The sequence below is a fragment of the Bombus huntii genome, chromosome 6, assembly GCF_024542735.1.
Source record: "Bombus huntii isolate Logan2020A chromosome 6, iyBomHunt1.1, whole genome shotgun sequence".
Taxonomy (NCBI): Eukaryota; Metazoa; Arthropoda; class Insecta; order Hymenoptera; family Apidae; genus Bombus; species Bombus huntii.
This window is the reverse complement of record NC_066243.1, coordinates 90,467-103,581: the sequence shown is the minus strand read 5'-3', so window position 1 is coordinate 103,581 and position 13,115 is coordinate 90,467. Positions and strand designations below refer to the sequence as shown.

The window sequence follows — 13,115 nt, the reverse complement described above, 5'->3', positions numbered from 1 at the left end:
CATCGGCGATATTTTATTTCTAATAGATTAACGCGACGCGTTCTATCCGCGCGTTAATCTTCGTGACAATTACTGACGGCGTTACTTATCATAAATCAATGATTAATACGATTAATAATCGCCACTTGAAGAGGTTGGTAGAATATTAGGTACTAGAACGATGAAGAAACGAAATAGAAATGTCTAAAAAAGATAAATAAGGATTACAATAGACTTTCGAGAAACTTATTATAGAAAATACATAACTTTCTAAGTCCGAATGTTACTTACTGTGCACTGACGTTCCATTACAATTTTGATATAAAGTAAATGAGATACCTTATCACGATTATAAAGGTTTTAGTATTGTTTGTTACAATTAGTGAAATAATACAGAGAGAAAACAAATCGATTAATTATGCCGAAATTAAAATTTGTATCTTTTATTTACACTTCTCAGCTATTAATTAAAATAATTTATTTGGATTATAGTGATCGACAATCTCTTTTGCTCAATTTTCATTCTTTTTTATTATATCTTTTAAAAATATTAATATTCTTATTGAATAAACTATAACCATTTTGTTTGCATAAAATTGACAAAAGATTGTATTAACACTAACATGTTAAGTATGTATATACTTAATTCGTACATTTGTCGTTTAATGGGTGAAATTTTCATTATACTTAGAAAATATTTGCAATTATTATACCTCAACAACGATATGTTATATTTGAAAAAAGCTTTTTCAATGTTTTGTATAAAAATGTTGTTATGGAAAAGCAAAAGGTAACTCGAGATTAGCATGTTACATAGGAAGTAGACATATACAGCCATCTAGTGGCGCATTACTCAAATACATATAACAACTGTTAATATCGATCAACGATGACCCTAGTTAGCATGTCATCGTCATTATTTATCATTGCATGCTAATAGCAAATAAACAAATACAAATTAACATATATTACGTTATTATATCACATTATATATAAATATTATATTAATGAAAACAAAATTAACTAACGATATTAAGCTCCTCTACAAGATTAAATATGATTCATTAAGTAAACGATTGTTTTAATCACATACCTTGTAAATTGTCCAGCATATATGACAGCAGCTTGTGAGTCCCAGATGGTTCTCCATATAACGCCATTATTTCCTTGCTAAGTGGATTTCCCTGAAGTCCTAGCACTTGTAATTGGAACAATTTTCCTAGTTCATATGGTAACACTCGGAGGTAATTTTGGTTTAACAACAATTCTCTGAAATATAAACGAAACATCAGAATAAGATACACAAAAAATTTAATATGCGTTCAATTAACAATTCACGTTATCTTTTTACTGGATAATAGATATAAATGCAAATACGATCATACCTGAGGTAGATGAGGTCCCCCAGTTCAGCTGGCAAACTCCGTAATTTATTGCTACTGAGATCTAAAGTACGTAAGTTGACTAAACGTCCGATCTCAGATGGTATCCTATGTAAACTATTATCATTGAGATACAAAGCTGTTAGATGAGTCATTTGCCATAAATTTGGGCTTAAATTTCTTATACTGCCTGTTATCTCCAATTCTGGCCAATACGATTTCTTTCCAGAGTTTGCATCCTCCGTAGACATAAGAGTATGTGTACGACGTTGGGCGGAGTTTTCATACTTGTCTTTATGATTGCGAGACATGTTAAATCCTACACAAATATTGGAATGACATTTAAAACTATTAAACATCACAATTACATAGCTATAAAACATACAAATTATATTAAACAATAGAAAATTAAACATTCGCATCAATGAAAATATTATATAGACAAATATTTTTTTAATACTTCTCAATGTGACTACAAATGTTACATAATATATCAATTACAACAATTTATGTACATAAAAGTCTTAATTTATTTGCAAGTGCTAATAACAGAGTAATTTATTCGTTTGTATGTAGGTTAATTAACCCAAAATAAAAAATATACAATATGAGGAATCTTTTGTAAAAATTTAAGTAAAATATAATTTGTTATACAATAATGTGGTTGTATTATCAACTGCGTGTAATGTTTATCACATCAATTATGGAATTCTCCATTTTATATTGTGCTTGATTTATTTTTAAAATTGTAAACATTGTAACAGATATTCCTCAGTATCTCATTGACATTATATATGTTCAAAAGAAATAAGCTTTTAAATACAGAAAAATTAATTTGGAGTAATACATAAAACCATTTGACATACAATCTTATTTCATCTTTCTTAACACACATATGCAATATTTTATTATCTAACATATTACATTACTTTAATGAAAGACAAAGTATTGTGTATGTTCTTTGTTTTGCTGATACTATACGAACAGAACTAAAACATATTTTTAAAAAGGATACAGACTTTTTCATATTTATAACTAAATACTTTGTATTATTAAAAGAGAATTTATTCAATTCAGAATGCATCATTCAGAAATTCTATGAAAGTAAATTCATAACCTATGAAGTAAAAATGTTCATTTCTGAGTGCTTAATACCCGAAACATAACCTCATTACCTTTTACGAACGTAATGATCAAAAGATCTATAAGAAATGTTAATATAATTTTTGAATAATACTTCAAAAAGCAGTTTATTTTTTAATGTGGACAATCTTTCATCTCTACACAATTCATATGCTCTGTACGACAAGTTTCCGCACTAACATACATTTCTCTAACCGGATAGTTTCCCTACCTTTGAAATTTAATACGAAACCCGAAGGAAACTGTTACGCACCTTCATCTACCTCTTAGCACACACAAAACGCACGATGTGTTGATACCGAATGAAAATTTACGCGTAAACAAAACTACCTTGACAAACACAAATCCTCCATTTATCAACTGCACTGATCGCAAACTATAAGTGATCGTGATTGGTCGTGTTACCGCCGAATCTTCCCGAAGCAGCCGACACCAAACGATCGCCTTAAATTAAAATTTTACTAAAGCAGAAAATGTCTAGGGACTTTAGAAAATAACTATATACACAATTGTTTTCATTTATAGAATAAGATAGAATAAATAATCTTATATTAGCATTTATATAAAGAATAAATTTCAAGTTTCGATTATTAAAGCATGCTTTCATTATATATTACATGTATATCTACTATAGGTGCTCTATATAGGAAGTAGTAAAGTACTATTTCATTTCAAGTACTGTAAACTATGAGCTTTATCTTCTTAATAGTAGGTAGTAGGTAGATTTTACACAAAAAGTAAGTCAAATATAAATGTTGCGGAATATACCCATGTGTTTTTGTTAACAACGCATAAATTCTTTCTTTAGGATATCAATGATTTCATCTCATACCTATTGCAAAATATACTTTTACTTAGCATAAAACTTTCTTACTATCCAAGCATACAAATAAAGATGGAATACAATGTCTTTCGCGGTGAGAATATTTTCTGATGTAACCTTTATTACTTTCACTTAATAATCGAAGAATTTTAATAAATTGATTTGAATTTTGCAGATTATTGTAAGGCTGAAAACAGTGAAGATGAAGAAATGAATCATGATCTACAATCACGGTTGTATGCTGAAATTTATTATACTTCAAATGATGTAGAAAACGTGGATAAAAAATCGAATGTTAAATTAGAAACTATTGATACAGCCGATAACAAACTCCGTACAGATGCAAATACTAGTAAAGTTCACAGTTTTAATAATACTCCTAGAAAGAATGATGTTGGTGGAAGTTGTAGCGAAACTTATATAAAAAACGAATCAGAAAATAATTCAACATCAATGGAAGATGATAGTAAACCAGATATTACTTCTATTTGCTTTAAAAGTACAACTGAAACGTTATCTAAGGATATAGCTAATAAAAGTATCCCCAGTGTACCTTACGTGAAAACGTTAAAAGAAACTGAAGAAAATATTGAGTCTGCAAAGAACAACAGGCAATTAACATGTCATAATGTAGAATGTGGTAAAAGCAATTCAAATAATAATACCACTTACATTGTTGAAAATAATGTAAAACCAGAAATAAAAGATGAAAATGAAGAAAAGTTAGAAACCGTACAATGTCTAAATAATGAGACAACTGCAAATCAATTTACTCATCTAAATTCTACAAAACATGATGATGATAAGAACAATGAGAAATGTCAGAGAATTGTGTGTAATGAAAAAAACAATGATGAAATTCTTAAAAAATATGAATTTTCTAAATCATTTATCAATAAACTATATCTAGAAAAATACGAGAAGTTAGAAAAGAAACTACAAGAAGTGGAAGAAGAAAAAGAAAGAAGTTTAAAAGAGGAAGAACAGGAAAAGATAAATATTAAAGAAAATCAGCAGAGACAAGTCATTATTGAATATGATTCACATGACACAAAATCCATATATGAAACAGAAACAGATACGAAGTACAAGATATTTTGTAGAACTGACAAACTGCAAAAACCTATCAATTATTGCGAAGAAATAACAGTGTTAACATCAGACACAGAAAGTGATTCTGAAGAATCCATTTTAGAAGTACCGATTCCGCCAAAACCTCAACCACCTATCATAAATTTACAGGACTCAGATGAAAATTCTGAAACAACAAGTAGTGACAGCGATACAGATGAAGAATCTTCATTCGTTATAAGAAAGAAAAATAATTTGGTAGAAAATGTTAAAAAGAAAGATTCTATAATTGACCAAGAGTCAGATAGCTCTACCTCAGTTATAGATTGCACTAATGATGAATCAGCAACAGAAGATATAATGTTAAACTGTACAGAAATACAGAAAAGTGCATCAAGTATAAAAGAAATAATGGAAATGAATAAAAAGGCTCAATCAGATCAATATAATAATAAAGACAAAAGCTTTTGTGAAAAAAATAAGTCTATTGTAAGAAATGAAATTCATACTAAAGATCTTACTAGGCCTGACATGTTATATAACAACGATAAACACAATACATTTGAATTTCAATCGCCATTAAAAACAGTTCACAATAAAGATGTTATATATGAAAGAGACAAAAGTGAATCAGATAATTTTGCAGATGATGTAATGGTATCGGATTTCCTTAATTCTGAAGAACTAACTTCAAATAGAAATAGAAGGTATTTTGCAGAAGATGTGATGGTATCAAATTTCCTTAATTCTGAAGAGTTGACTACAGATAAAGAAAGGCATCTTGAAAAAGATGTAATGATGTCAAATGTTCTTCATTCTAAAAAAGTGACTCCAAATAAGAAAAGGCATTATGATGGTGGTAATGAACCTTCTACAAGTGTAAAACAAAGGAGAAATACAGATAGTGGATTTGAATGTTCCAAAGAAAATTTTGAACAACATAATAGTAATGATAAGAGTAATCGAGAGTGGGAAGAATATTTTTTTCGCCCTATGTCGGAGAAACTTAAAGCTTTCTATGAATCTCAAGGACAAGAAAATTTTGATGTAAAGGAAATTCAAAGTAAGATGTCAAGTAAGTCATTGAAAATTAATGTAGTCCTATTTTGTTTATATATATAAATTTATTATTTTTAAATATTTTTTATTGTAAATAAATTATAGAGGATCCAAGACTTTGGGCTATTTTAGATGAAGACCTGATGCCTGATTTGTTCAAACATCAGAGATACTGGTACATGAAATGTACTAATTGCCACCGACATGGTCATCAGAGACATAATTGTACAGAGCCATATAAACCTATTCGATGTCATATGTGTGGTGCTCAAGGACATACAGAAAGTCGATGCCCTCAGAAAATGTGCCTCACGGTTCGAAGATATATCATAAAAATATATTATGTGATAACTGTATAGTAATATGTTAATTTTTTACAGTGTGGTAAAAAGCAAGGTACATTTAGGAAAACTTGTGAGGCTTGTCGCATACTGTATTGTAACATGTGTAATGCTATAGGACATAAATCAACTGAATGTCCAGATCTCTGGAGAAGATTTCATCAAACAGTGAGTTTGTTGTTACATACAGTATAAATATTTTATGAAATCATGCACAATTTAAATATAAAAAGTAATTTTACTTGATTTTGTTTAATTTTAGACACGAACATCTGAGATAAATATACCAGAGAACTTATCTGAAGTTATGAAACCTGCGGATTTACTTTACTGTTGTAATTGCACCAAACGAGGACATGATTCTTCTACATGTAACGAGTATCGCTGGTCACAGCATTTCCCAACACCAGCTTTTGTATCAAATTATACAAGTGAATTAGAATACGAATATTCTGCTTGTGAAAATACTAATGAAGATGTAATACCATTAACTAAATTAAAAAAGAAAGGTGTGACATTTCTTCCTGATGAGGTTGATTTAGACAGTTCTGGTGTTGTATATTCATATGGAACATATTATACAAAAATGCCTAATGGCGAAGAAGCTAAACGAAAACTTTTGACTCTTGATATTCATCCTTCTCACATAGCAGGTCTTTTAAAGGGTCACATTTCTCCAATTTTTTTGGATGAATTAACAAAACTAATTAAATTTGAAATTAAAATATATTACAATATAGATAACGAATTAATGATAAGAGTTCGATCTGCAGTACATCTGCCTCAATATATATTAGAACTTTTCCTTTATTGGCTTAAACTACATGATGAGGATAAACTCTTGGATATTACTATAAACCTTCCCCGTAGAGCAAAACAATTGCAAAAACTTTTGGCAAAAAAACTACACGAGTTCGAACAGAATTTAGTAGATCCAAACTATATTTGTAGTCAAATAGAGGAGCTAAAAACATCAATGACTACTATTAAAGACCTCGCAGTATCATTTTCTGTTGCAAAAAAAATCATAGATTATCGAGGCGATTTGATGAAAGTGTACCAGTCAAAACCTAATCATACTCATCTAGTAAGGAGATTAAAAAGAGCCATGAAACATCTGAAAAGGGTTTCAGGCACTGAAGTGTACATGTCACAATATTTGAATATTATTGTTCTTTACAATAAAATTTTTGTACCTCGTAGATTAACAGACATCGAATTAAAACGTTTTCTTGCAAGATATTACAAAACAAGCGTGAAAAAAAAAGATGGGAAGAAGAATGAAGCTAAGAAACTAAAGAAGAATGAAGCTAAGAAACTAAAGAAGAACAAACTTACACCTTATAAAGCATTAATAGAAAGTTTACGGGAACATAATAAGGAAGAGAATACTATAAACAAGAGTGATGCATGTTCATCAAAAGATATTGAAGCACAAACTATAGAAATACCTAGCATTGTATCCATTGAACATATTCCAACGAATAATATTATCCAATCTAATGACCAAGATGTAACATGTAATACAAAAAACGTTTTTACTGAAACACACACTGCAGAAAAGAATGTTACCGAATTTACTGATGATACTACACAATCATCACATAATCAGGATATTTCAAGTAATCAAATGACAGATCTTATACAAAACTCAGATGTAGTTACCATATCTTTTCAAAAATCTACACATACCAATGTATCACCCAGGACAACTAAAAATGTACCTTGTGCCAAAGTAAAACCCTCAGGGAATAACAAAAGAAAGCAATCAGAAACAGAAAATAGTAATAATAAAGAAGCAAAAACAAGTAACTTACAGGAACAAAACAACACAATTAATTCTGAAATAAGTGTTACAAAAAAGAAAAAATCTAAAAAAGCAAAAAAAGCAAAAGCAGACCTTGAAAACAGTTTAGAAATTATGGAAAAGCAAGAAACTGGAACTGACACATCTTTAGAAAATAAAGCTAGTGAAATTATAAATGAAGCTCTGGAATTTAATTTGCCATATATGAATAAAGCTGTTGAAGAAATTAGGAAAAGAATAAATGATAAAAACCTTAAACAAGAGCATATTGATACTTTGCTAAGACTAATAAATTTGGAAAAAGATCACAGGAAATATGTAAGTTCATTTTATAATTATTTACAATGAATTGTATTTTTTAAAATACGATGTTAATTATACGTTATTATTAAATGAATAAAATAAAAATCTGTTAGCATTTCTACACTTATTAAAATTTTTGTCCAGAAACATTTTTTATAAAGTTACAAGAGAACTAAATAATATAATCTACTTTTAAGTAATAATTTTTATATAAAACCATATACATGTACAGAATAGTGCTACACGGTATATAATTATACTGTAAATGTATTTCCATTTAAATTAATACTTTGTAAGTGGGTAGCTTTTACTGAAGACTGTTGACTTTGTAGGTGTCTTGCATACAGTCATGTTAAAGTAATTTTAAGTTTCAAATTTGTATATCTAAATGATAAACATGAAACAGATATCAAATTTCATGTTTATTAAAAAAATTAATATATACAAATTATCTTTGCTTATTTCTTTGTAAATAAAAAAGAAATTGTTTTCAAGCAAAATGAAACATGTATCTTATATTTCTTATCCTGTACATATTTATTTCCTAAAGTATAATTATATTTAAATACAGAGTTTTACTCCGATTGATCAGTTATTATATTAAGTATAAAAATAACACTAAGTATTGAATTTTTTCAATTTATTTTTACTCTTAAGAAAAAAATGTATGATTTGTTCTGTATTTCAACATCTTGAAAATATCTTGTATCATAGAATGAAATTTACATTTTAGTACATTATGTTCATATGTACATATTGATATTATACTGGTAAGATATGCATATGATTAATGAGTCATTTATGTCAATATAATTAAGATAATGGTATGAATTATATATATTCTCTTCATTATTTCTTCATCGGTGGAGGACCTCCCATAGGTGGTGGTGGTCCGTTCATTGGTGGTCTCATTGGACCCATAGGTCCCATAGGACCCATCATTGGCCCCATTGGCCCCATAGGTCCCATCATAGGTGGCCTCATGCCCATCATTGGTGGCATTGGCCCATGTGGCCCCATCATCATCGGGCCTCCTGGACCCATAGGGCCACCAGGATGCATCCCTGGAGGTGGCATCATACCTGGAGGACCCTGAGGTGGTACTCCAGGACGTGGTCCAAGATTTGGAGGTGGTGGAATTGCTGCTCCTTTGTTTGCTGCAAAAGGGTTAGATGCGATTTTTCCAGCTTTGAATGCCGCCGTTGTTGCATCGATTAGGTGTTGTGCTTGTTCCTCCATCCATTTCTGATAGAAATATTTAACATTATCCTTGTGTTTACGGCCCTGACAGTGAGTTTTCCGTACACTCGGCGAATCATGCGTTAGGTACGTGTCACAATAATCACAGTAATATTTTGGCATTGTTTCTCCAACTATATAACGTAAGAACGCGTATTTTTTATAATACGTTGCACAATTTCTTTGTAATTGTATGAATTTCTCTCACAACTGAATGTTAATACTTTATTACAGGTTATATACACGCGTACTTATTATTAAACTTTGACTACAACCTTCAACTATAATCAGAATGGACAAGTTAGTCGAAAAATTAAAATTCTATTAAACTCCATCTGTTGGTGCATAGAGTAAACTCTCGTTCGACGTTCTGTTGAACTCAGCTTAATTAATTAATTTCATTTAAAATAAAATTATCTATAAATTCTATAATCTTATGATAAAGGAATAAAAAGAAATGTTTACATATTTTTTAAATAAATCTTATTAGCTTATTTTTACAAAATAAAATTTACATTACATTATTATATAACAGTTTTCTAATTATTTCAAAATTTTGATCACAATAGTCTTAACCACAAATACATTAATCCAAAAAATCAATTCACGAAACTGTGCGTTATTGTATTAATACACATATTATAATTATAATAGACAAATTTTAATAGATCCCTAATTTCAATTATCTAAACAATTTTTTATTATCTCTTCTACAACCTTACCTCTTACACAAAATTTTAATAGAACTAAATAGATACATAATTTTGTATGTGGATTTGGTAAAGTCTCTGTTTACAATTTTATCATCTAATTATGTGTACTGTATTTACCATCAGAAGCAAAATATAACACTCTTCTAATTGTTTGGATATCTTAAATAACCGAATCATATTTTTTGCTTCTTTCCTAAAGGAATCATTTCCATCTCTTGTATATTTCTCCTAAATTTTTTATAAAACAAAAGAACATCTGAATGAGCCCATACTTGTTGTTTATTAAAATCTAATACTCTTAAAGATTGCAAACTTTGTGCCCTTGAAAGGGCTACATATGACTGGCCAGCATCAAAGACTCTTGCAAGACACATTTCAACACAATCTAAAGTTAAGCCTTGACTTTTATGAATGGAAAAAGCCCATGCTAATTTTAATGGAACTTGTATCCTATGAACAATACTCCCAGTACTTGTTTTCAAATTCCATTTTTCTAGCTTTGCATGATATTGAATACCAGATTTAAACTGGACTACAGGTATATTCTCTACAAATTTAATAACTACCCCCCTTGCACCATTCACTAAACCATTAGCAACATTTATATTTTTTAACAGCATTACTTGAGCACCTATTTTTAATACTAATTTATCAGGAACAGCCAACTGCTGATTCAATGTAGCAGTCATTGCTGAATCAGAGTCTTGGGCCATATAAGTTTTTGATTCATCTTTTAACTCATCCAGTTGAAATTGATTAATTTCTTCAGCTTCATTAACATGAGAACAAAGTCTGGTTGCTAAAATGCCATTACTTTCTATCTTCTGTTTAGCTGTTGCTTTAAGTTTTTCTGCAGTGTCATCCGTCACTCTACCTATCCTAATATTATTTAAAATCCTAATAAATTCAGGATCCGTTTGTCTATGAACAGTTTGTAATTCATAATTAAAATGTACACATTTTTTCCATGCGCTACTTTGAAAACAAAACTTAGCTTTGTTTTCTTTCGAAACTGGTGGTAATTGAAAAAAATCCCCGCATAATATCAATTGTATTCCACCAAATGGTCTTTCGTTTCTACGAATATGTCTAGCTACAGCTTCAATCTTATCAAAATAGTCTCCATCTACCATAGAAATTTCATCTATAATCAGATGTTTTGTTTTTCTCCATGAAATAGCAGCAGAATTGCGAGAAGCCATTTGAAAGCATCTATCTAAATTCGCGGTTCCTAGTCCGATTCCTGCGAATTGATGCAAAGTTATTCCACCTATGTGACATGCCGCTACTCCTGTGCTCGCTGTAGCCATCGTGACATCAGGTGGAAGAGCTGCTATTATTTTTTTCAATAAAAACGACTTTCCAGTACCTGCGCTGCCAGTAAAAAACACATTTTTACCACTAAGTACCGCATTTAAAATTTTACTTTGTTCTTCCGTAACCTGTCCTACAGTTGGATTTTCGTACAGTTTTTTCGCAGTAGACGATTTCAGTGCACTTTCATCCGACCGTTTTCTTTTTTTAGCAGCGCTAGGGGATGGTGTCGTAATCGTTGCACGCGATACAGCGATAGTCTTTTCTTTAGCTTTATTTATTTCAGTACTTGTAACAGGACTAATTTCTAGGAACTTATTAGAAAGTAGTCTCTCCTTTAATGGATTTTTTACTACTTGATCCGACTGACTTGACACTTTAATATATAACGTTTTCAAAAAATTAATTAACTGCGATGTCGGTGCGTTGGATAAAAACAATGTACAATTTTCTTCTTTAAACTTGATAGAAGCTTTACCTTCAGTCATAAACTTATTGAAAACAGATATAGATCTCAGCGATAACTTCGTCAGTAAACTTCCTTTTTCTGCACGCACTTCGATAAAAATTTCACGAAGATTATTTCTGATTAAACGTAAAGTTACTGTTCGATGATTTGTTTTCCTCAAAATCGAACCTTGTGAGTTAGTCTTTTCGATTGTAACGGAACACGTCACTGAATAACTATCTTGATCCATTTCTGCTTATGAAAATAAGTTGATTAAATTTAGATGCAAAATTAGTTGATCAAATGTTAAATACGATATTTAAGACCTTCTCGATTCATTGAAAACAAGAGAGTTACAAACTTTTCATACAAGAATATACTGCGTTAAACAAGTACGTATGTATTATTCATATCCCCTGACGCCATGATCAACTGATTTGGCGCGATATTTACGCGCCATATCCTAGGGACATTTTTTACTCTTCAAAGATAGTTTTTTACATTTCTTTTTACAAGGGAGTTTATTGAGTCCAGAAAATACAGATTTTAAGTACATTATTCACAATAAACATGAATTTTTGTAATGGTATGTTAGGCAAAGGTACCGATACGCGGCGGTACGACGTAGCCATGCTGTATTATGTGTCGGCGCTTTATGATAGTTCTTCACTGTAAATGATTGGTCGTTACCACGGTCATATGTTCCGATGCGATATCGCGTCGTCTATGTGGATCAGATCTAAATGCACTTGTTATTATGTTTATCTAATTAATTGCTAATTATCGGCTATGATTGGGTATAAGTAAATAATCAGCAGGAGGTTATTCTAAATGCGAAAATAAGTAAAAAGTGTTGAATAAAATTTTTTTACAAAATGTTTTGTTTTCGGGAGAAATAAATTTGAAAATTAATTTATAAACTGAAAAATTATGTTTCACATTTTTTCATCATTTTTTCATCTCCCGCGTCTTTAACTTTTGCATGTATGTGGGTTGAATAAAATGAGTTTTAGGAGGAAGCTTGAAATACTAGTACTTTCTGAAAAGGTGAATGTAATTGTGCCTTCGTATGAAGCTTCTATATGTTGAATTTTCCTTTGTTAAACGTCTTTTACCCGGAGATTTTGATAAGTCGAAGCCTCTGTAACTCGAAGAATTCAGCTCTTCCCTGGAGATTCGAGTTACCGAGATTCGGTTGTATTCATATTGGACCTTAGACCTGCCACGACCACGCTTCTGAAAGTCACGAATGCTATAGTTATACTTGCAGGATGCCGAGGTATAGATAACTCAGAGACACTCGAGCCCACGGTGCTCCGTGTGATAAATTACTAGAGATGAGAAAAGAGAAAGTCTACTGGTAGGCCCTCGTGAGGTCTTGAAAAAATTGCTCACGAGGTAATCTCGTGCTAGCTAGGGCTAAATGGGTCTTCGAGGTACTTGAACTTGGCTTCAGTGGTGTACAGAATCAATTTTTTTTAAGCGACTGGACC

General features: G+C 30.6%; 4 protein-coding genes across 9 annotated transcripts in view; 1 reads left to right on the top strand and 3 right to left on the bottom strand.

Moving 5' to 3' along the window:
* The window catches only part of LOC126866472 (CCR4-NOT transcription complex subunit 6-like), a 231,348-nt gene extending 228,440 nt beyond the window's left edge, over positions 1 to 2,908 (bottom strand). For 2 of the 3 annotated variants that reach the window (XM_050620081.1, XM_050620079.1), the window contains exons 1-3: positions 2,716 to 2,876; positions 1,365 to 1,680; positions 1,073 to 1,248 (exon numbers count right to left, since the gene is read on the bottom strand). In XM_050620081.1, the coding sequence (XP_050476038.1) occupies positions 1,073 to 1,248; positions 1,365 to 1,672 (484 nt within the window). In that variant the 5' untranslated portion in view covers positions 1,673 to 1,680; positions 2,716 to 2,876. Of the gene's footprint in view, positions 1 to 1,072; positions 1,249 to 1,364; positions 1,681 to 2,715 lie in introns of all 3 variants that reach the window. The other variant, XM_050620080.1, reaches the window with a different exon arrangement.
* A 104-nt stretch (positions 2,909 to 3,012) lies between these two features.
* On the top strand, positions 3,013 to 8,023 carry LOC126866462 (uncharacterized). 3 transcript variants are annotated; one of them, XM_050620056.1, is made up of 6 exons: positions 3,014 to 3,241; positions 3,313 to 3,421; positions 3,503 to 5,473; positions 5,563 to 5,771; positions 5,838 to 5,966; positions 6,061 to 8,023. In XM_050620056.1, the coding sequence occupies exons 2-6, from the start codon at positions 3,400 to 3,402 to the stop codon at positions 7,951 to 7,953; spliced, it is 4,224 nt and encodes a 1,407-aa protein (XP_050476013.1). In that variant the 5' UTR covers positions 3,014 to 3,241; positions 3,313 to 3,399; the 3' UTR covers positions 7,954 to 8,023. The 3 variants fall into 3 exon arrangements, with proteins under 3 accessions (XP_050476014.1, XP_050476013.1, XP_050476012.1); XM_050620057.1 differs by having other exon boundaries at positions 3,013 to 3,421; positions 5,590 to 5,771; XM_050620055.1 differs by having other exon boundaries at positions 3,014 to 3,421.
* A 510-nt stretch (positions 8,024 to 8,533) lies between these two features.
* On the bottom strand, positions 8,534 to 9,472 carry LOC126866473 (U1 small nuclear ribonucleoprotein C). The gene has a single exon (XM_050620082.1). The coding sequence runs from the start codon at positions 9,268 to 9,270 to the stop codon at positions 8,758 to 8,760; it is 513 nt and encodes a 170-aa protein (XP_050476039.1). The 5' UTR covers positions 9,271 to 9,472; the 3' UTR covers positions 8,534 to 8,757.
* A 141-nt stretch (positions 9,473 to 9,613) lies between these two features.
* Positions 9,614 to 12,061, bottom strand: LOC126866465 (ATP-dependent DNA helicase PIF1). Of its 2 annotated transcripts, XM_050620060.1 has the most exons (2): positions 11,328 to 12,061; positions 9,614 to 11,234 (listed from the first exon to the last, which is right to left on the bottom strand). In XM_050620060.1, the coding sequence occupies exons 1-2, from the start codon at positions 11,870 to 11,872 to the stop codon at positions 10,034 to 10,036; spliced, it is 1,746 nt and encodes a 581-aa protein (XP_050476017.1). In that variant the 5' UTR covers positions 11,873 to 12,061; the 3' UTR covers positions 9,614 to 10,033. The 2 variants fall into 2 exon arrangements, with proteins under 2 accessions (XP_050476017.1, XP_050476016.1); XM_050620059.1 differs by having other exon boundaries at positions 9,614 to 12,061.
* Between the last annotated feature and the right edge of the window lie 1,054 nt (positions 12,062 to 13,115).